Here is a 21,364-nt window from a genome sequence, read left to right as displayed (position 1 = left end):
TATTTTGTGGAAGTGTTTAATAAGTTAAATGACTGGCTTTCACATATCCTATTAAAGCTGATATCATTGCAGAATTTAATCAACCACATCCTGCCCCATGAACAATGAAGAAAATGTACAACATATTAGATAACTGTTTCAAGGACTCTTTTAGACCAAAGCTCACTTTGTCAAGGGAAAAGATGGCCAAACAGATGAGACAAGGAAAAAACAAACCATCACTTCTTGCTAGGGTTGCCAACCCTCCCCCTCCTGGTTTGGCCAGGAGTCTCCTGAAATCGGGCTCGATCTCCCAGAGGCCACTGAAGCCAATCTGGGAGATTTTAGGTTGCTAAAAGTTAGGTCGGCAGCACAGTGGGGCTAAGTCTGAGGTTTTAGGCCCTATGTGGGCAGTTTGCTGGAGTGGAGCAACTACTATATTTGTACAAAAAGATAAGCACCCTCTTCTCCCCACAAACATAGGTCCCAAATCTGGTCTGGGATCCACTAGCATGGACCCCAGCAATGGACTGTGCACAGATGAAGTCACTCTAGCATTACACGAACCCTGGCCCCAAAGGGCCCTTTAGGTACTGAGAGGTGCTCAGTCTCTACTGAATCTCATGTTAAAGGAAAGCACAGTTGTATGCACCTGTGCTAGTCTGGTCCATCATCATATTGATGCAAAATGACAAAAATGAACCAGAGACACCTCGTTCTCTTTTGTGTAGTTTCACTTTTGCCTTCCTGGGCAGGGCTGCCCAGAGGATTCAGGGGCCCTGGGTCTTTGGGGCACTTCGGCAGTGGGTCCCGGAGCGAGTGAAGGACCCCCGCCACCAAAGACCCGGAGCGGAGGGAGCCCTCGCCACCAAATTGCTGCCGAAGACCCGGAGCGGAAGAAGCTCCGGGTCTTCGGCAGCGGCTCCTTCACTCGCTCCGGCTGTGTTCGGCGGCACTGAAGGACCTGTCACCGAAGACCCGCTGAAAACTCTCCTGGGGGCCCCTGTCAGGCCTAGGGCAAATTGCCCCACTTGCCCCCCCTCCAGGCAGCCCTGTTCCTGGGGTCTGGAAAAGAGCTGAAGTTCCTCAGTTTCTTTGAGAATAGTAAGGACCTGACTGGTGGGGAAAAAACCTCAATCAATAGGAAGCTCTCCAGCCAAGCAGAATTAATTCCTTGTAGAGAGGTTTCTCCCTGCCCCCACCACCAAGAAAAAGCAACTGGCTTGTGTTGCATCTGCTAACTGATGGTCAGTTAACCAGAGGTGCCAAGATGCTAAACCTGAGCCCAATTTGTAAGCAAATTTTGAAGAATCCCCTCTCAGTGCAAGGTATTTGAATGCTATGATACCACGCACATGCTGCAGGTAATACTAACTGTAATTCATCTGTGGGAGTTTTAAGATTCCTCCTATTCCCAAGCGTCTCTAAATCATGAAAATTTGGATCCATTACTCCCATCCAAATAAAAATTATTGGATTACTATACATTTAAAGATTGCTTCCTACTACATAAAAGGAATCCATCCCTACAGCTTTATAAACCAAGAGTGGGAATCTATAGAATATACTTCCTGTCAGAAAACAAACAGAGACCTTACTGGACTTCTGCAAATACTAAAGTTAAAACTTCAGATTGATAGTAGAAAGTCATTTTATTAATTTTTAGCACGCAAAAACAAACTGTTTTTTGCTAGGCTAGTGCAGGGATTACATAGGTTCCTATTAAATGTATGGCAGAGGGCTAACAGCTATCCACATCTATGTTCTTCCCACTCAAATTCCTTTAACTGACAAAAATAACTAGTAAACAGAACATTGTCATTAATGGTGTGGTTACTGTTTGCCTGTCATTTTGTTTTAATTACATGTGGCACTTTCTGGTGTGGAGAAAATGATCAGTTTAAATGAAATCAACATGCTTTATATTGTCATAGAAGAAAGCTGATTGGATCACCTGCAAACACATTGAGAACAACGAATGTCAGTGATTTGACATTTATTATAATGCATTTTATGCATTGTTGTTTAAAATAATCTAAATCAATGGGGAGTAATCAGAGCTGTAGGCTGATCAGAGCCATTTCAAATTACTGGAATGCTTTAGGCTTAGAAACCATAAGCAATTCATTCCTTCAAGCAAAAATAAAAAAAATGTCATTTTTTTCATATGTGCAAAGGCATCCAAATAAGGAACTTGGAAGTCATTTCCATTCTTCATGGTTCCGGACTTCTGAGAGCACATCTGTCTGATAATGTACTATTACACTCTGCTAAACACACCTGCAAAGGGTGTACTGGGGTCAACTAATTTAGTCATATAGGACCTGTCTCAGCTGAAATTTGACACAGGGTTAGCATCTTTCTAGAGAGAGATTAATATGGTTCTTGGTAGAAAGATACTAACATTGTTTCAAGTCTCTGCAGATGTAGAACTTCTTCACCTTTCTAACAGGGCATTAAAAAAAATAATCAGAGATGTAAGCAGATTATGTAACTAGTGCCACTGGATTCTCTATGGAAGGACCATACCAATGGAGGAAAAAAAAAAAAAAAACAACTGTATGGCCACAGTACACACTGGTCAGCAAAATAAGCACCTAAAGTTACAACCTGTACACAAGGTCCAGATTGCTCCATCCCCTCAAAACCTTCAGACTGGAAGAATTAGAGTAAATTAAATGAGAAAGAACATTTGTCTATTTGCAGCAATTCAACATTTCTTTTGGAGCATACAGAACCTCACTAACTGCTACAAGTGAACTGCTGAATACTTTCATAAATGGATCCACAACTTTGTTTGCGGCTTTGGACCTGTAGTCAAGTGATATCTTTCCATTTTGAAGAGATCTTACCTGGATTCCTTTGTAGAACTATATATAATAAAAAAGTTACAAAAAGTCAAAGTCTAATAGTCATTTTAGTAGTGTCCTTCTTGGCTACTTTCTAGAAAGTATATGGCAGAAGACAGGCACTCTCTTCGATATCCATTATACCCTGCAGACTGCGTGATCAGAAATCCTCCACGTTACAAATAGGTCTCGTTCATTTAAATAGTGAAAACCATTACCCTAGTGTCTTCTAACTCCCTCTGGAGTTTGTCAGCTTTGGTCTTTTCAAAGAGCAGGCTCTGTTCAAGCTCCTTAATGCGGGCATGCTCCAGTTTGGTCTGCGTCTGTTAGTAAAAAGGGAAAGGAAGAGAACACAACAGTGCCACCATCACATGCCAGCACAAAAGGAGGGAGCCACATGCAGGCCGTGCTGCCAGTATCTTCTACCAAGGATGAAGAGAGAAGATGCAGTGGGTAAAATGAACAAGGAAACTCTATGGATGAGAGAGATGAACTGAAAGTGTAAATGGTCTGATGTGTAAAATAAACAAACAAACCACAAACAAGAAGAAATATGGACAAAAAGTAAGGTAGACTCATGCAGCCATATAGAAGTTATTTATCAGTATGTGAAGTTTACCAGCACAAATTAGAATAGTTAATACTTTTTAAAGAATTATAAGCCCCTTCCTCCTATCACCCCCAACTAACACTGTAAATTTATTTGGCTTTAGCTGAGTTAGGTTTTTAATTATGAACTAGGGGATCAAAATTCAGACCTGGTGTACATGGGTGAAATAACACCATGGAACAGGACCAGCACACAGCAGGTCTGAATTTGGCTGTAGATATTAAGGCTTCTGTAGAACACTATTTTTAATTTCTCTATATTTTTCAAGTTTGTGACATCAAAATCTTCCTGGCAAATCCTTGGGATGTCAAGATTCATTTGTTGCTATCATATGAATGGTGTGAACACACAGTTACTCAGAACTGCAGAACATCTTTTCCCCACCTTTCCGAAGGGGAGCAAACGTGACTGATTTAGACTGGTTGCTCTGTAACTAAAATGCCGATTTGACCATGGTACATCACTCAAGTCTAAATTGGTTAGGCCACGAAGAGGAAGTACGTTTGTACTTCTAAAAGGCATTGTGTTCCAAGAGAGAAAAAGAAACCACACAAAGCGGAGCCAAGCACCCTCTGCCCTTTGCTCACAAAGGGGTAGGTTTCATAAAGAACTGTGGAATATCAGGATGCAGCTCCTGAATATTCAACAAAGAGGCAGAGACACTTTGCCAAGAGTCTGCAAGAAAGCATGGGGTTTAAGAGAGATGGAAAGAATCTAGCAGTTACTCCCTTCTTGACTTGCACCACTATGGGAGGGAAAAAGAAAAGCACATCCAGAGTTAAGAACTGCATATCACACTCAGCTCTGAACTGCAGAGTTTAGTACATTGTGTCAATCTTAGCACACATCATCATTAACCTAAAAGATGCCATCTTTTAAAAAGCAATATTCATGCCTGTTGGTTTAAGTGTCCTTTCCTAGAAAGAGGCGTGACCATCCCAACAACAGGGTGACCACCTGACAGAGACTGAATATTATTTTGTCCGTCTATGGCAAGACATGCTTCTCATCCTGAGAAGTTACCTGTGCCAGACTGGATCAACGTTCTTCTATGTGATTTAGTTGTAGCTGTTAATTTAGTGTGAAGTAGAGTGGCTGGATTTAATTAACCTAAGAAATATCAATTAGAAGAAACAGGTCTCCAGCTTGCAGAGCCAGATGTAGAATATGAAGGAGAAGAGAGTAATGTGAAGATATGTGGGATCCCATCAAGGCCCTACTCCATCTGTCACCATCCTAGTGTCCATACTGTAGTGTTTCCAGAGTTGGCAGGAGATCTGTGTATACATGGGCACTCTACCTATGCACAGTGCACGTAATGTAGACCTAAGCCTCCACTGCCAGTGTCCGTAGTAAGATATTTTGAAATCCTGTAAAGCAGTGTTATGTATAAACAGTGATAAGCTGATTGTGACCATCTTCAAAGCAGCCCCAACAATCAAAGATCATAAGTACTCTCTGAAGAGGAAGTGAGATGGGGGAAAAGCCTCTGTTTTGCTTCAGGTGTGTTCTCCTCCACCCGTCAATTAATAAAAAGATGGCTTCACCTTAGCATTTCATTCTGATCGCATCAAGTTATTTCTCTATCTGTGTCAAAAGCTGGAAGTTGACTGATGCTGAACCAAAATAGTTCTGTATCCATCATGTTGAAAATGATAAGCCAATTCTACCAACATTCAATAGGCCCCAAAACATAGGGATCCAAAAGTATTAAACTTGCTTCAGAGGCTAAACTTTCAGCAGTTCCTTGGGCTAATAAAGTTTTTATGTGATTCTATGTCTCCTTTGTTCCTGGAGATCTTCAGAGGGCTTGACAAGACTGGCAGTTTGCCAGAAGAATAAGAATTGTCCTTTTACCAACAGCTTTCCATTATGTGGTTCAATATTCTGATGGGAATTAGAGATGTTAAGAGAACTTTTAAAATGTCCACAAGTTTTAAATGCAATAGCTTTAATTCAGAGTCTTTGTGGGACTAGTTAGTGTGACTTCAGATCGAGCAAGCCAAAAAACCCAAGCCACTAAACAGCTCTAGAAATGTCTTGAGGTTTTTTAAACTAGTGGTTTGGAATAAACCAACATACATACTTTGTCACATTCCCTGAGGTGGAGCTATACAGAAGGGCATATCCAGAATTCTACTTACATCATGAATCTCTACTAAAATATGTACTATCTTAAAGCTTTCTACAGAAATCATCATATACAAAGCCTCTTTTTAATCCCTTGCTTATATAGCAGCTATAACAAACATATCTAGGTGATGTCCAATTATACTAAAACCTTCAGAGATCAGAGTTAACAGAACTTATTCAAAAATATCCCACCACGCAGATATTACCTGCACTAAAACAAAAATAAATAAAGATGCTCAGCTAAATATAGAGGTGCAATCTAAAAGATACCACTCCAAACACCACTTTTGCTCATTTAAAGAGCAAACAAACAAAAACAAAAATAAATAAGTCTGATTTCCAAAGGAAAGGCTACAATTCCAAATAGGGATATCCACTGAGGAATTGTGGTTCACTCTGAGCTTCCTTCCAATCACCCAAAGAGACAAGTCTAAGGGACAAATTCTCCTCTTAGTTACACCAGAATGAATCTGGAAGATTCAATGAAGTTATTCCTGATTTATTTTGGTGTAACAAAGGAAAGCTTGATTCAGATGTAATAACGACAGGGAAGACTCTCTCTATTCTGGGGAATTACAATTAGATGATGAGGGGTGAGACAAATCCTGCCCTGACTTAAATCCTCTGCAACTCCACTAAGGATACATCTACTCTGCAAGAAAATCCTGTGGCAGCGAATCTTAAAGCCTAGTCTACTGACTTGGGCTCATGCTATGGCACCAAAAATAGCAGTGTAGACAATCCTGCTTGGGTTGGAGCTCAGGCTCTGGGACTCCCGTCCATGCAGGATTTCAGAGCCCAGGCTCCAGCCTGAGTGAGAGGGCCTACACTGCTATTTGTAGCCCTGCAGCATAAACCCAAGTGCCAAGGTTTTTTTTTTTTTTTTTTTTTTTTTTGCAGAGTAGATGTACCCTAAGTCGTTAAGTCCCAAATGCAGGGCCATCAGTTATCAACAGTGCACAGCAATTGCACACTGTGCCTGCTCTCACTCTTTGAAATGAAATTCACAGTTTAGTTTTGCACCTATATCTACCTACTGATCCATCTGTACTACTATGCTGAAGCTATAATGCTGACTAATGATTCTGTGACTGAGGCAGCAAGTCTTCAGTCCCCTTTGCTGGCATGTTCACCACAGAACATGGTCTGGACAGTTTCTTATCTAGTGTTCCATTAAATAATCCAACATGACTTTCCACTCAAAAGCAGAGCAACAAGGGTTTTTCTTGGGAAATAAGCCTGCTCAGGGAGAAATTAGAATAGAGAGATTTGGAATAAAGACAGAGGGGAATGAGGAGTGCACAAAATAGGAAAGAGGAAAGTCACATGCAGATTTACTTCTAACACACCGTGTGCCTGATTTGGAAGAATAGAGGAGACCCAGATCACGGAAGTAGCTTCACAAAAGGAACACCTAAGAATGCATAGTAGGAAATCAGTTTTAGTCTTGAGAGCTTTCTATTTTGGTGGGGGAAGAGGGGTTGCAGGAGGCAGCCTGTTATAAGATTTTCTTGAACCAAATCAAAAGCAGAGGATTTTTTTGAATTCCATCTGCTTTGTACTGTGAACAGTGTAGAGGGGATTTATTTTAATGACTTGCAAAGCAATACATTTCTTCTAGCCAATTCTAAACAATTTCTCTGCGTTTCAGGAAGAAATCCTGTTACACTACAATGAAAAAATCCATAGCTTTGTACATTGTAAATAATGAGTTCATTCTCATATTTTTCACTTTTCCTTGTATAATGCTTTCTCTTCAGCATTTCATAACAAAAAAAAGTAATCAGTAAGGAGAGGTAGGGCTATGCAATTTGTTCTCTAGGAAATTTCATGAAAGGATGTACAGTGCCATCCATTGAACAGTAGTGGGAGCTCATGGGAAAGCACACAGGATTTTGTGATGAATGCAGGTTGAGGCCTACTTTTATAGAGAAGACTTTTCAGGGCTCAAGACTGTAGTTTCCTGCAAGCTCCTGTTGCTTTTCAGTTGATTGCACTGTATTAAGTTTGTAGTTTTATTTAAAAAACTAATGATGATACATTCTCCCTATCTTCAGTTAAAGGGGATTATAGGTGCTTAGTCATCACATACATTCCTTGTGATCAGTGTTGTCATTGCTCTGAAAGCAACATGCACGCAAATACTAGAGTCAATGTTTCAATAGCAGATTATGAAGTTAGTGATTAAGTCTATAAATAAGCATTTTATTTGTATACAATCTGTTAACATGGGATGTCTCCACACACTTAAATGCCCTCTTACATTTTCAGGATCTTCAGAAATCTGCCTCTTTTGCTATCAGTAAAAATTAAAAAAAAAAAACAAAAAATATATTTCACCTAAATGCTTAACACTATCACTCCAATTCAACAGGAGGCATTTCATTCATTTAAATTCAGCTTACGCTCCTGAAGATATGCATTTTGTCAAACAACCAGAGTCCTTAAAACAGTTTGCCATGATTTTAAACTCAATTTTAATTATCGATTTAACAAAACAAATCCAAAAAACACTTTCATGGACTGAACAACTAATAGAGCAGAGTATAGATAGGTACTTTAAAATGGATGGAAGACTGACACAAAGTAGAACTTAAGGAAATGTCACATGAAATGGACCACAAGGCTAGCACTTTCATCATTAATGGTTCATAGGGTTACAAGTCAATTTAAATGTCTATTGTTTACAATGGGATAAGAGTAACCAACTTTTTTCAGATTAAATATGTTAAACTAGAAGACATCCAGCATTTTTATTTAAAATTTGGATTAAAAAACTGGCAGTGTTGAAATGGTCTCAATTTGTTTCTTTCTTATTAACAATAAAAACATTGTGTATAGAATTATTTAAGAACGTTAGACTAGAGTTCAGTACATCATACCAGCTAGACAAAGTAGGAAGGTAAATTGTGATTAGAGTACATACTTTGTATTTCACTGGTGTGCTTAATTTTCAGCCCCCGCTAAAGCATGCACGCCGATGTTAAGTCTTTGTTGAGAGATGTGCAGGGATGGTCATTTTTTGGTATGAATCACCCAGAAGACTGAGGTGGTTAAATCTTCAGCACCCACTTCAACAGGGACATGACTATTAACTGCCAGTTTTATAACTTTAAAGTTGATTTCTAGTTGTTGGTTTCTTTTAAATAATTTGAAAAATGTTAGGATTATAAAATTGCAAAAGGATGAAATTTTACCAAGGGCTAAATTAAATTATTCTGCCACAACCGCAGCCACTCAGCTATAGAAGCCATGCTGAAGAATACAATTTACTTAAGGGCCCAATCTTGACCATTTAAGCTTACACAAAGACTGCAGGATTGGGTACTTGAAGGTTTAGTGATCCCCTTCCATTTGTTCTGTGTACTCCTGGAATATCAACATGCAGTTTTAACTCTTCCTTTCATTGTCTTCACACTGGTAGCAATATAATGTCTATAACTGTTTGCACTTCAATATCCTACCAAATGTGACTTTACAAACTTGGCACAGTTTTACCTCCAGGTCTCCTTTGGTAATGGACTCTTCCTCTACGCGGAACTGAAGATCCTCCACCTTCCTAGGAGTCATAAATTAAGAGACAGTTTTCAAAGAGAGATTGTTTTTCGTACTTACTTTTCATTAAAAATTAAAAGCTACAGCAACATTATATTTTAAATTAATCAAGTTACCAGAAAATGGGAGAAGGGAAAAAGTTCAACCCTGATTTTAAATGAGAGAACACTGAAAAATTCACTAAAAATAAAGTAAGACATCAAAATCCTTCCTGAAGTTCTTTAAAGATTGGAAGACACAGTATTAACTAAGAAAATAGTTTAAACAAACAAAATATATTTAAATTAACTAGTCACCATCTCATTCGTTTCTTTTTTAGACTCTCAAACAATGACCTGATAAAAAGACTTGATCCAGTTGCCATCACTAATTTCTATGATTCATCTAAAAATGAATAAGAAATTAGAAAATGTATTAAAAAAATTAAGAAGTTGGGGTGGGTTTTTTTTTAGAAATGCACATTCTAAAACTCTAGTATAAGTAAAGCAAGTTGATCTGTACCCATGCTGGCTGGTGGAGAGGAAGCCTGCAGGGGAGGAACTGACATGTGCTAAAGCACAACTTGCCTCATCTACACTAGAATTTCAGAACATATAGGTAGAACGTATTCCCGAACAAGATCTCAAACTCTCTTCTCCCCCCCCCCCTTTTATCCTAATCAAACTTTAAGTGGACTGAGATGGACCAGATGGTGTGTTCCTGTGGAAGAGGGCTCTGAAGTTAGATTCTGAGCAACCTACACTGGCTCCACAGTTCTCTCAACTCCACAGGAAATGTAGAGAGGAGAGAAAGGGTGCCTCATATCCCTTGAATGACACGCACTGGCAGAAACTTAGTTGACTGACTCTGAAGATGACCATCTCGAGTCTTCTCAGTCAAAGGCAGGGCTCGTGGGGATACACGGTCTTTCAGACAATTAGCGTAAAGGAAAGGAACAATAAGAATTTTAGTATTTATCTTAACAGTAATTACAACGCTGTCTACACAACAACTCCCTGCTTTTGGGAGTGAAGGATTTAAGGTGGTTAGATTTCAAGTTACTGCATGAGATTATATCTAACAGTGCAGAGAACTTTCAAAGAAAATAAACCTGGAGTATTTAGGAGGAAGAGGGAGAAATACTACACTGCTGAAGCTGTGAACATTTCCCAAGCTGCAAAATACCACTTCAGTTAATGTGTATCAGTCATGTACAGCAACAGCTATGTTGCTTGGCAACATGCTGAAGGTGAGCTCAAGGCCAACGAGGACCAGAGTTAAAGTAGTCCCTCGCTGCCCTAGCAGCCGGTGAAAACAGGCTCATAGCATTTATTATAGAAAGAGCTTTTATTTTAAGCCCTGTATGATGCAACATGCAGAAGCTGCCTCAATACCACCGCCTCTGCAGGTTGCAAACTATTGGTCTAAGCAACCCCATAGCATGAACTATTCAAGTCACTTCACACCAGCCACAACACCCTATATTTGTCCCATTTGGAATTAGTCTGTTACTGGCAAACCACCGCATCTGAAACACAAAACCTTGTTTGTGATGGAGAGAAATCCTGAATTCACCTTTTCTCTTCCTCAAGCTGGTTGAGAAGCTCCACTTTCTCCCTATCAGCAGCTTCGACCATGGCCCGCAACTGGTCCATTTTTGCTTCCATTTCCAGTACATGCTAATTAGCAGCAATGACACAGAATTTAGAAAGTAAAAAGATTAGGCAAGTCAATATTTACTTGAAGAAGTTTAAACAGGGTTCTATTTAAGGGTGAAGAAAGCCATATGGTTTGCAGAAAATCAAAATGGACAGTCAACTATTCCGCATGGAGGTGTAAATGGAAAGATTAAGAACAAAATACTTCTAGCTTGGTAAAATGATAACCCAGGGGACAGGCACACGATAACCATTTACCAATATACCAATGGTATAAGCAGCAAGGGGAGGTGTGGTATAATGGGTATTAATTAGAAGGAATTGGATGAAATATGAAAAGCAAAATCTAGGCTAAATATCAGACTAAGACTTCCTGAAGTGAGCTCTATCACATAAGAGATGTGATACTGGGTCAGACCACTGTTCATTTTGCCCAGTATCCTGTCTCCGACAGTGGCATGTACCAGGGCTTCAGGGCCACTGTATAGAACAAGGTAATTAAGGAGTAATCCACCACTGTCTTCCACTCCCATCTTCTGGCATTCAGAGGTTTAGTTTTGCACTGAGCATGGGGTTGCATCCCTGATCATCTGAGCTAATAGCCATTGATGGACCATTCTTCCATTAACGTGTCCAGTTTTTTTTGAACCCAGTTATACTTCTGGTCATTACAACATCCCATAGCAATGAGCTTCACAGGTTAGCTGTGTAAAGTACTTCCTCTTGTATCAAACCCACTGTGCATTAAATTTCATCAGATGACCCCAGGTTTTTGTATTGTGTGAAAGAATAAATAATACTTTCTATTCATATCTTCCACATCATATCCCCCTCTTGGTCATCTCTTTTCTAAAATGAACCGTCCTAATCTTTTTGGTCTATCCTTGTATGGAAGCAGTTCCATACCCCTGATCATCATTGTTGCCATTCTCTGAACCTTTTCCAGTTTCTCTATATCCTTTTTGAGATAGGGCAACCAGAACTGGACACAATATTCAAAATGTTGGCGGATCATGGATTTATATAGTGACAGTATGGTATTTTCTGTCTTATTTTCTATCCCTCTCCTAATAGTTCCTAACATTCTGTTAGCCTTTTTGACTGCTGCTAAGCACTGAGCGGAAGTTTTCAGAGAACTATCCACAGTGACTCCACAATCTCTTTCTTGGGTGGTAACAGCTAATTTAGAGCCCACTGCAGTATAAATATAGCTGGGATTATTTTTCTTCCAATATGCATTACTTAGCATTTATCAATGTTGAATTTCATTTCATTCCACATGGAATGGTCTCTCAAGGAATGTGGGGGAAGCATAAGCATTTGGGATGTGTAAAAATAGACTGGCTGAAGGAATAAAATTTATACATTACAGATAATAATCCTGCAATGGCCACTTAGGGAATGGACGAGATAGCACCAAATAGGTAGCTTCTGTCTCTAGTCTACATTCTGGAAATGACTGTTAACAATATTTATTGTGAGCGTCTTAATTAAGGTATTATTACCTAAGAGAGCTTGTTTCCAATGTGTAATTTTAACAACAAATGTTAGAATGCTCCCTACCCAACTGCTCAGGGCACTGTACAATATTTAACAGTGTTTTTAAAATACCACCTCTTAAAATTCAGAATGAACTATAAACACAACTTCTTTAAAAGTCTCAACTTCACCATCCCAGGAACCTCTAAGAGCAGTGGCTGCAAACTAGACTCAATTTTAAAATAGTGCCCATTACTCCCAAACTTGTCCAATCAAATAATAAAACCTAGTGTGAAGTTGAAAGAAGTTGGCTGTCCTACAAGCATCATGTCAAAAGAGCAGCATTATTTCTCACCTGATCATGTCCATCGCGAGCCAATGCCAGCTCTTGCTGTATTTCCCCTACATGACTTGTTGCTTTAGCGACCTCAGCCCTCTCCAGGTCCCTCTCTGCCAGAAGCTGTTCAATATGCTGCTGCTTCTCCTTCAGAGCCTCCTGGAGGGCGGTGGTGCCAGAAATTTTTCTTGCATATCGGGAAGATGTTTCTGTTAACTTCAAAAAACCAAATATGTTAAAAACCTCATTATCAAATAAAAAGGAAAGATATAATCTTATTGTACAAGCATTTTGCTAGCTAAGCAGATGTTTATACCTGACTGCAGCTCCTCCCACACTTTATATATCAAAACCAATGAGAGAGGAAATAATTTATTTCCTGTTTTGAAAATTAATTTCAAATTAGTTGCTCCGGAAGTTAATAAGGGACATGATTGTGCAGCAAGACTGTTACGTGGCAATCAGCAGGTGGTGTATAGGAGACCAAAGAGTTCAAATGAAAAAAGAAGGCTGGCCTCAGTCTAAGATGGGTACTGTAGACTCAGTCGAAGGCTAGCTTGTTAGGTTGCTGCTAAGCATGAGCCCTGGCTAGATATAAACATGTCCTCATAGTAAAATTAGGCATTCTTCCCTTATATATGGAATCATAATCTTGGGTCACTTTCTGCAATCTAAGAACATTTTAGGTTTCCAAATGGATTGTGAAAAGCCTTCCCCAGGAAGTCCCATTACCACCTTTTGGGTCTATGAAGGATGGATAAATATTCAGAGTAAAATTCTGCTGTCTTCATCTGAGACAATCTCCCATTGAAGCCAATGGGAATTATCCTTGACTAAAAGGGAAAGTTCTGCAATCCTTGTCACTATCAGTACATTCTGAAGAGTATAATTGATATCTGCTAGGAATCACTCTGAGGATTTGAGTCGAACTAATAGTTTTTGGAAAGAACCGCTTTGGAATGACTAAAATTAAGGGTATAAATATAAATGAATCTATCTGCAAAACGTAATCTCTCTCAAATGAGACTGAGGCTTTGCTTGATCAAGCGTGCCCACTGCTCCACTTAATGGAATTGGCTCTTACAATGACTAGTGAGAATTTAGTGTGCCCCTATCCTCCATTTTGTCAAAACTTTTTGCGGGAAAGTGGCAGAACTGAAAGTACAAGAATTTTTATTAATGAGTAATAGTTATTGAACAAGTTGTGGGTGCAGCAAGTATTGAGATAGTAAATTTGTTATAATAATATATAACAATTGACCTGAAACCTAGTAATCCAAACTTTCTCCCCAGGTCTTAAACTATAGATAGCATTTTTGATCCTAGTTCTTATCAAAATCTCAATTATTCAAAATCACAACCTTGCTCTCTGGATAGATTAGTTTTAAACAGTATCACAGTAGTTGTGACCAAGAGCGGGAACATGTCTCTTTCATGGTCTTTCCAAAGACTGGACAATTGAACAATATTGCTATATCCAGTGGAGAATGCTGGCATTGGAGAACATCAGTCCAGACTTCCCTTTCTATGTTCTAAATTAAAAAGAATAGTTTTTGCCATTATCTTGCACTAGGGAAAAAAAATAATCCATCTTCTCTCTCTTTTGACCACTGGGAATCGCTACAGATTCTAACATTTCCAAATTGGCTACAAATAACCTAGCTTTCCAAGAAAATGTGCGAACACTGTACTTCTCAAGTGATTCAAAAGTACTAGGCAGAATTACTTCAGCTTCTAATAAAGCCAAACATTGACTTTTGAAGTCTGGATGACCTTGCCTCATTTCCTCAGTGCTCCTGAGACACTCCTCCATCCCAGAAGCATGACAAAAACTTAGCTCATGTCTCTTCAATTCTGCAGATTTTCAAAGCACTTCATTTCATTAATGGTCTAAAAACTAAAAGGTTTCAGTACTAGACAAAAGAATTCAGATTGGGGGACAGACTCAAATAGCCACAGACAGCTTTTCTACATTACAGGCTCATATACCTTGGTGCTGGTGACTCATTGCATATGCAAGCGAAAAGAACAGCAGCCTTGTATAAATTAGAAGAACGGGTGGAAGCCTGGTAAATTCCAGATAAGATATAAAATTACCAGAAAACATTGTGTTTGGAATTTCAGAGTAGTAGAGATCTGCTGTGACTAAAATGTGAACACGAGCAAAGAAACTTGGGGCTTCTTGCAATAAACAGCATTTTACTCAGAGGAAAATGTCAAAAGATTATTTTGACAAGCAGAATCTCTTCTGCCGCTGGACCCTTAAGCATTCATCCTCAATCAGAATGGAGTATAAGGAAGGGGACTGGAGCATCACTGTGACAAAATAAGTAACACTCCAAAGACTATTAGAGCCTATAATTACATTCCCTCTTATGCTATGATCCTGTCAAAACTACTAAACTAAGCTGGACGGATCCAGGTCAGTACGTGATGGGAGCCCTCCAATGAGTAAGCAGGTGCTGCAGAAGAAGGGTCTTCTTCCTTGTGAGTCAGTACTGAACCAATGCACCTGTATACGTTTAGGGGGCACTGTGCTGCTAGAAGTGGATATTTCAGAAAAGACTGAGAAGAAAAAGGTGCCATTCACTTGTGGCGAATAAAGATCCATGTGGTTTTTATAATAAATTGTTAGTCCTGTTGTCCTGGTCAAGTGTTGACTTGGGTAACTACTTCTGCCCATGTGAAATCTGCTTCCGTTTCAAATGAATATGGTAACAATATCTTCCCTGTCTTAAACCAGCTGTTCAGTGGAGCTGTATGCTAGCGGCTCAGTTTCATTCCAGAGGTGGCTGAATTTCAGTAGCAGTTGACATGGTCCCTATATAGTCATCTGTATATTAATTTCTGGGGATTATTAAAAAAAAGCTCTGGAATCTTCTGGGGATGAATGGTGCAATAGAAAATTAATTCTACACTCTTAATTGCCTAGTTGTTAGGGAAGATATCAAGCTTTCCCAAGTTTGATATCAAGCTTTCCCAGAGGATTCTTAAGTTTCCTTTTTACTACACATGACCCAAGACCATGACATTTATATACCAAACTTTAAAAAAGGAACATAAATATAAAATATATTAGGTCATAAATTAGTACTATGTTAAAATTAATCTCAACACCATACTTAGCTGTTTCTACTCTTTAGACGCTCACAGAATTAAAATCAATTAGGAAAAGAAAGAGGCTTCTTATCAACAAAGGTAGATGTTGGATTTCCACATTACATTTCTTTACTGACCCATTACACACAACCATTTCTCCAATGGAAAAAGAAAAAGATATTGCATTTTGGTCTAGCTGAGGCTTCTAATATTATGTTTAGTCAGACACAAGTTCATCTCTGGAAGCTTTAATGTGACCCAAGTCTGCAAACGTTAACGTAGCTTTAGCAGAGAAGCAGCCCTGGAAAAATGGACAACTCTCTACAACATGGATCCCAAAATACATTGATGCCCTTCATTTTGCTGACAGCATAAGCCCCTTTCTTATTGCAAAAAACTCAGTTAGTAGTTTGAGTTAACTGTTAAATATATAAAGGTAAATGTACAAATATTTATCTATTTCTCAGGGCTAGCTAAGATTTCCTACATGCATGCTTTGAGTGAAAAACAAAAGAGCACAATGAAACATATTATGCTCTTCACAAGAATTGGTCTATCCTCAGTTTACATAAGCAAACCACAGGCATGTGCCATATGGGTTCCTGCTTGGAAATGTAAAGCATGCAATAGAAAAAGAATCTTACTAGTCCTGTACGGCTTGGCTTGCTGCTTACTGATGATGCCACAGAACTGAGAGAACTCAGGGAAGATGCACTTGGACTGCGTTTCAGAGCTGACGGCGTTGCAACCACTTTTCTCACAGTTGCCTTGGCTTTAGCTGGTGTGGTTGATGGAAATCCAATCTTGGTAACTTTGTGGACTGGTGCAAACAAGCCATATTTTGGCTGACACTGAAAATACCTTTAAAAAAAAACCACAAAAAAAAACAGATGAGGACATTAAATAGATTAAGACTGCAGAGAATTACCTTTTCATGTACTGTATGGCAACTTCTAAGGAATTCCACATCAACAGTCTAAACAAGGGGAAGAGATTGCTGGTATTAAGGCTGCTTAGCACTTTCCATTATAAAATTCTTACAACCTCTTTTCTGAGAAGCTCTAGCACTTTGCTTGCAGAAAACTCAGCAGTTAGAAAGCCCTTGGCCTACAGAAATTCCATTCAGGTTTAGCATCTCCATTTCCCTTCTGTCACATGCATTCTTCCAAGCAAACAGGGGGCACCTCTTTGAGAGAAAAGGAAATCTTTCAAGACCCTCTGCTAGCTGCACAAAAATTAATTATCAGTATTTGTATTGTGTAACACCTAGAGACTGCTGTCAGGGATCAGGGCATCATTGTGCCAGACACTGTATGCACAAACAACACAGAAGGTCTCCATCCCAAAGACCTTACAGACTAAGTAAACATTAATATGAGGTTTTGAAAGATACATAAAACCCCAAGCAATTTTGTGTTACTGAAAGTTATTATTATAGGATTATAAACTAACCTTGTTCCAGCCACTGCTCCGTCATTCTTTCCCAGAGGCTCATCTAATTCTACTCCACACCACTCTCCTTTAGCAAAGTCAGTTTCCCCCAGAAAACGTACTACTCCAGCTTTGGTGCCACCAACCTGAAGAGGGGGGAAAAGTGTAATAATTTTTACTGAGTTTCCAAACTAAAACATCAAATCAGATGTAAAAATATTTAGCAATTTCATAAACACACCGCAAATTAAGGATTAAATATGATTCAACCAGTAAGTATTTAGAAATATTTACTCTACCTTTACCACTGCTTCTATTTTAACATGTTGAGTGTGTCTTCAGAACCACAACCATGACTGAATAAGACTAAAAATATATTTACCACTACCCAGTGCAGATGTGGGGAACTGACAGCACTGGAACCTGGGTTGTAGCCAATTTCAGATGATCTGATGGTCCCTTCTAGCCTTAAACGCCATTACTCTAAATTAAGTTTTTCCTGCACCTATTTAGAATGGTTTATTATTGTAAGTTTGTGAGGGAAGAAGATGACCCCACAGCACTTTAGCTTCCTCATTGGACTAATTCAGATTAACTAAATACTACAATTATTCATACATTTAAAGGAAATATAAAGCATGAGCGTTGGCAGGCTTGCAAAAGGAAGCACCTATTTGAATGGGTTTTGTAAGGAAGAAAAGGCCCAGAAAGTGCTTTTTCTCAGTGTGTACTCCTGACTAGTGCATCCTAAATCACTTAGCTTAGAAGTGTTGGGAGACCTTTCCAGACACCAAGATGGTGCTCTACTCACCTCCAGCACATCCGTGCAAGATATAGCTTCACCACTCAGAGAGGAAAGGAGGGGTTCAGTGTGACTGACCATCTACTGCTGGAACAAGCCCAGCATGGCAGGAGTCTTGCAGGTCAGGCAGGTGTTGTGGCCTACCTGTGAGAAAATCTGTGCGGCTTCTGCATCTAGCACTATAAGTTTAATATGCACCAAATGTCAATCAAAACTACTTTTTCAAGAGGTTCCCTCATACACCAAGGGCATTTTTTGGCACTTTTTTTTGGTATTTGCAATTCCCAGCACACCCTGCAGTGAAAAGGAAACTATACCTTGACAAGAAACTTAAAGTGACCTGCCAAGACAATAAAATGGGTTTGTATCACTTCTCTTATTTATTATGTTCAAAGCCTGATCTAGATTTTAAAATACCGCTTTTTTATATTAGCAATTCAGGCCTCGTTCACTCCATTTTCCTGAGAAACTCTCTGGATGAAGGAAATGAAACCTGACTGAGAGGGGGAGTGATTTTTATTTAAAATGGTTTTATTTTTATTTACACCTATTTATTTGAGAAGCCTGAATTCTCATTAAAGATTTAACACTCCTTCAATTAATGACAGAGAAAGCTTCGAATATGCATATCAGGAACCTCCAAAAAAACAGGGAAGTTCAGAATTGCCTCTCCTATTTCTAAAATGAAAAAACAAGCAGGAAAGTGCCTTTCTGGTGGTCTTTATACACCTCTACCCCGAGATAACGCGACCCGATAGAACACGAATTCGGATATAATGCGGTAAAGCAGCGCTCAAGGCAGTGGGGAGGGGGATTGCACACTCTGGCAGATCAAAGCAAGTTCGATATAACGCAGTTTCACCTATAACACGGTAAGATTTTTTGGCTCCCAAAGACAGCGTTATATCAGGGTAGAGGTGTACCTGCTAAAGGAGGCAGATCTGTGTTTTTCCCCTGCACAGGTCACTTTTAATAACATTTAATCTACAGAGTATCTTTATGTCTTTGTTTTTATGCTGGTATAAGAAGTCATTTTTGCTCTGGGGGGGGAAACAAATATTTTATATTTACGATTAACAAAACACAGGTAAATATAGTACTAGGAAAATGTTTGGTACCTGGTGTTTCAGGCATAGAAAAAGACAGTGTTTGTCCTCATTCGTAAAAGAGCAACAAGAAAAAAAAATCTAAGTTGACAGACCGGAAGTCACATGGGATCCCAACACCTTTTTACATTCCAGTATAACTAGCATGCTTCATATTCAGTATTTCACTGGAGGAACTATCCCTGAATCCAAATGTGTTCCCTCCTCCCTCAAATCATCCAACTTTTCTCCCAGGGCTAAACAGCAAACACACATCCATAACCTGTTCTCAAAATATAATCTAACGGGGGGGGGGGGGGGGGGGGGGGCCGCAAACAGAAAATGAAGCTGCAAAGTCCATGCCAGACTCATTACGCTGCCCTCATTCCACACCCTGTGAACTTTAAAACAAGTGTACTTTAAACCAGGATGCAACCAAGAGTGTTAGAGAACTAAAAAACTAGCCTTTGAGCTCTTGTCAAATATCCATCCATCTATTTCTAACCCCACTGCAATATCTGAGATTTCACAGAAATACTGGCCCTAAATCTCTAGTTTAAATCTGATTTAATTGCAGCTTTCTACTCTTGCATAGAAGCTATATATCTGCCTGAAATAAAAATGTAAAGTTAGATCCTTAGATATCATACATTAAGTGCTCAGCACTTACAGAAATTTATGAACAATTTTAAAATAGGTACGAAGAAAACAAAATGCAGAGGAACAGCCAACTGCTAAAGTTGTAACACTTCAACTATGCCTGTAAAATTAAAGTGCCAGAAACCTCCTACTGTGGATGTAATTATACCAGCATAAGCACTTTTATACCAGTGCAGCTTATACTGGTATAACTGGGTCCATAATGGGGCTTTTACTGGTATAACTATTTCAGTAAAAAAAAAAAAAATAATAAAAAAAAAATCATCACACCCCTCTAACTAAAATGGCTATACAGATAAAACTTTTCAAATACAGACCAGGCCTTAGTGTCATATGGCTAAAGTGCAAGTCATCCTGCTATTAAAATACTCCTTGCCAATAGTAACATTGAATGCAATTTACTACAGCTATTAAAATATGGAGAGGAGTTGCTGGAGAACTATATCAAAAAGCTGTGCAACATCCATGATGTTGTAGTATTTGGAGGCATGCTTATTTCACAATGGGGCATAAATGAACAAGTAAAAAAAGCCTTGTACAAGAGTTTTAAAAAGTTAAATGAATAATAGGGCAACATTACAATGATGAAGACAGCTACTCTGTGACCTTCACTCACATTGAGGCAGGCCACTAAATAATTGAACAGCAAAGAGAAGGCCTGCCAAATATTTTTAGCTGATCGTCACACTCAACATAGTCAAGATTGATAACATCAAATAATAATGAACCAATGTGGTTAATATAAACTTCTGGCCTTTGTGGGATGGAGAAATTCAGTTTAGGGTCCCAGCTGGGGTTTCACTGAAAAAGTGGGAAAATACAGTGATTAAACAGAACTGGTCAAATTCTAAGACTACATAAATTTACCCCAATGTGATGTTAATGAATGAAAGATGTTCGTCTCTAGTTTACAAGCATTCATTTCAAAAACTTCCTGAAGAAAGCAGGTGGGTGTGAATGAACCAAGTTATGTAAATAGGCATCTTTATATAATTCCACATTTCTAAACAGGGGGAGGAGTGGAGTGTGGTAGTATACTACCTCAGTGGCTACATTCAAGGATCACATTCATCCTTTTTACCCCACCATCACACTGGGAGCTGATGTTCAGTAGCTTGTCCACCATGACTTCAATATCCTTTTCAGAGTCACTGCTTTCCAAGATACAGTTCTCCCATTCAGATCTCTCTTTCTGACTGCCCTGTCATCATGACTAACCACTCCGTCAATCTTTGTGTCATCTGCAAATGTTATCAGCAGTAATTTTGTATTTACTTCCAGATCATTGCTGAAAGTGTCAAACAGAATTGGTCCTAACACCAACCCTGCAAAACACCCCATTCAATAATTCTCCATTGACAACTACTTTTTAAAACGTCAGTTAGGCCATTCTTAATCCATTTAACATGTGCTTTATTGATATTGTATAATGATAATATTTTAATCAGAAGGTTGTACAGTACTAAGTGAAACACCTTATAAAAATCTAAATATATCACATTGATGCCGTTACCTTTACTACCAAACTTGTAATCTCATCTGAGAACAAAATCAGATTTGACCAGACATATTTTCCATAAAACTATGTTGACCACCAATAATAATATTCCTATCCATCCATCAAGACTTTTTCAACTGAATTCCATATCAACTGTTCCATTGTTTTGCCCAGACTGATGTCAGGCTAACTGGCCTATCAGTTAACCAG

The 21,364-nt window shown here is 38.9% G+C and overlaps 1 protein-coding gene across 16 annotated transcripts in view; it reads right to left on the bottom strand.

The window, feature by feature from the left end:
- The window catches only part of CLIP1 (CAP-Gly domain containing linker protein 1), a 113,102-nt gene that overhangs the window by 47,347 nt on the left and 44,391 nt on the right, over positions 1 to 21,364 (bottom strand). For 9 of the 16 annotated variants that reach the window (XR_005589550.1, XM_039505067.1, XM_039505072.1 and 6 more), the window contains 7 exons: positions 17,131 to 17,255; positions 16,323 to 16,539; positions 12,598 to 12,795; positions 10,681 to 10,784; positions 9,070 to 9,130; positions 7,835 to 7,867; positions 3,047 to 3,151 (listed from right to left, as the gene is read on the bottom strand). Coding sequence is in view for 15 of the 16 variants with exons in the window: in XM_039505067.1 (XP_039361001.1) it covers positions 3,047 to 3,151; positions 7,835 to 7,867; positions 9,070 to 9,130; positions 10,681 to 10,784; positions 12,598 to 12,795; positions 16,323 to 16,539; positions 17,131 to 17,255 (843 nt within the window). In the remaining variant the exon portion in view is untranslated. The remainder of the gene's footprint in view (positions 1 to 3,046; positions 3,152 to 7,834; positions 7,868 to 9,069; positions 9,131 to 10,680; positions 10,785 to 12,597; positions 12,796 to 16,322; positions 16,540 to 17,130; positions 17,256 to 21,364) is intronic. The other 7 variants (XM_039505076.1, XM_039505081.1, XM_039505080.1 and 4 more) reach the window with 4 other exon arrangements.

Source organism: Mauremys reevesii, linkage group 18 (assembly GCF_016161935.1).
Source record: "Mauremys reevesii isolate NIE-2019 linkage group 18, ASM1616193v1, whole genome shotgun sequence".
NCBI classification, from domain to species: Eukaryota; Metazoa; Chordata; order Testudines; family Geoemydidae; genus Mauremys; species Mauremys reevesii.
The sequence above is the reverse complement of the archived record's forward strand: the minus strand, read 5'-3'. Positions and strand labels throughout refer to the sequence as shown.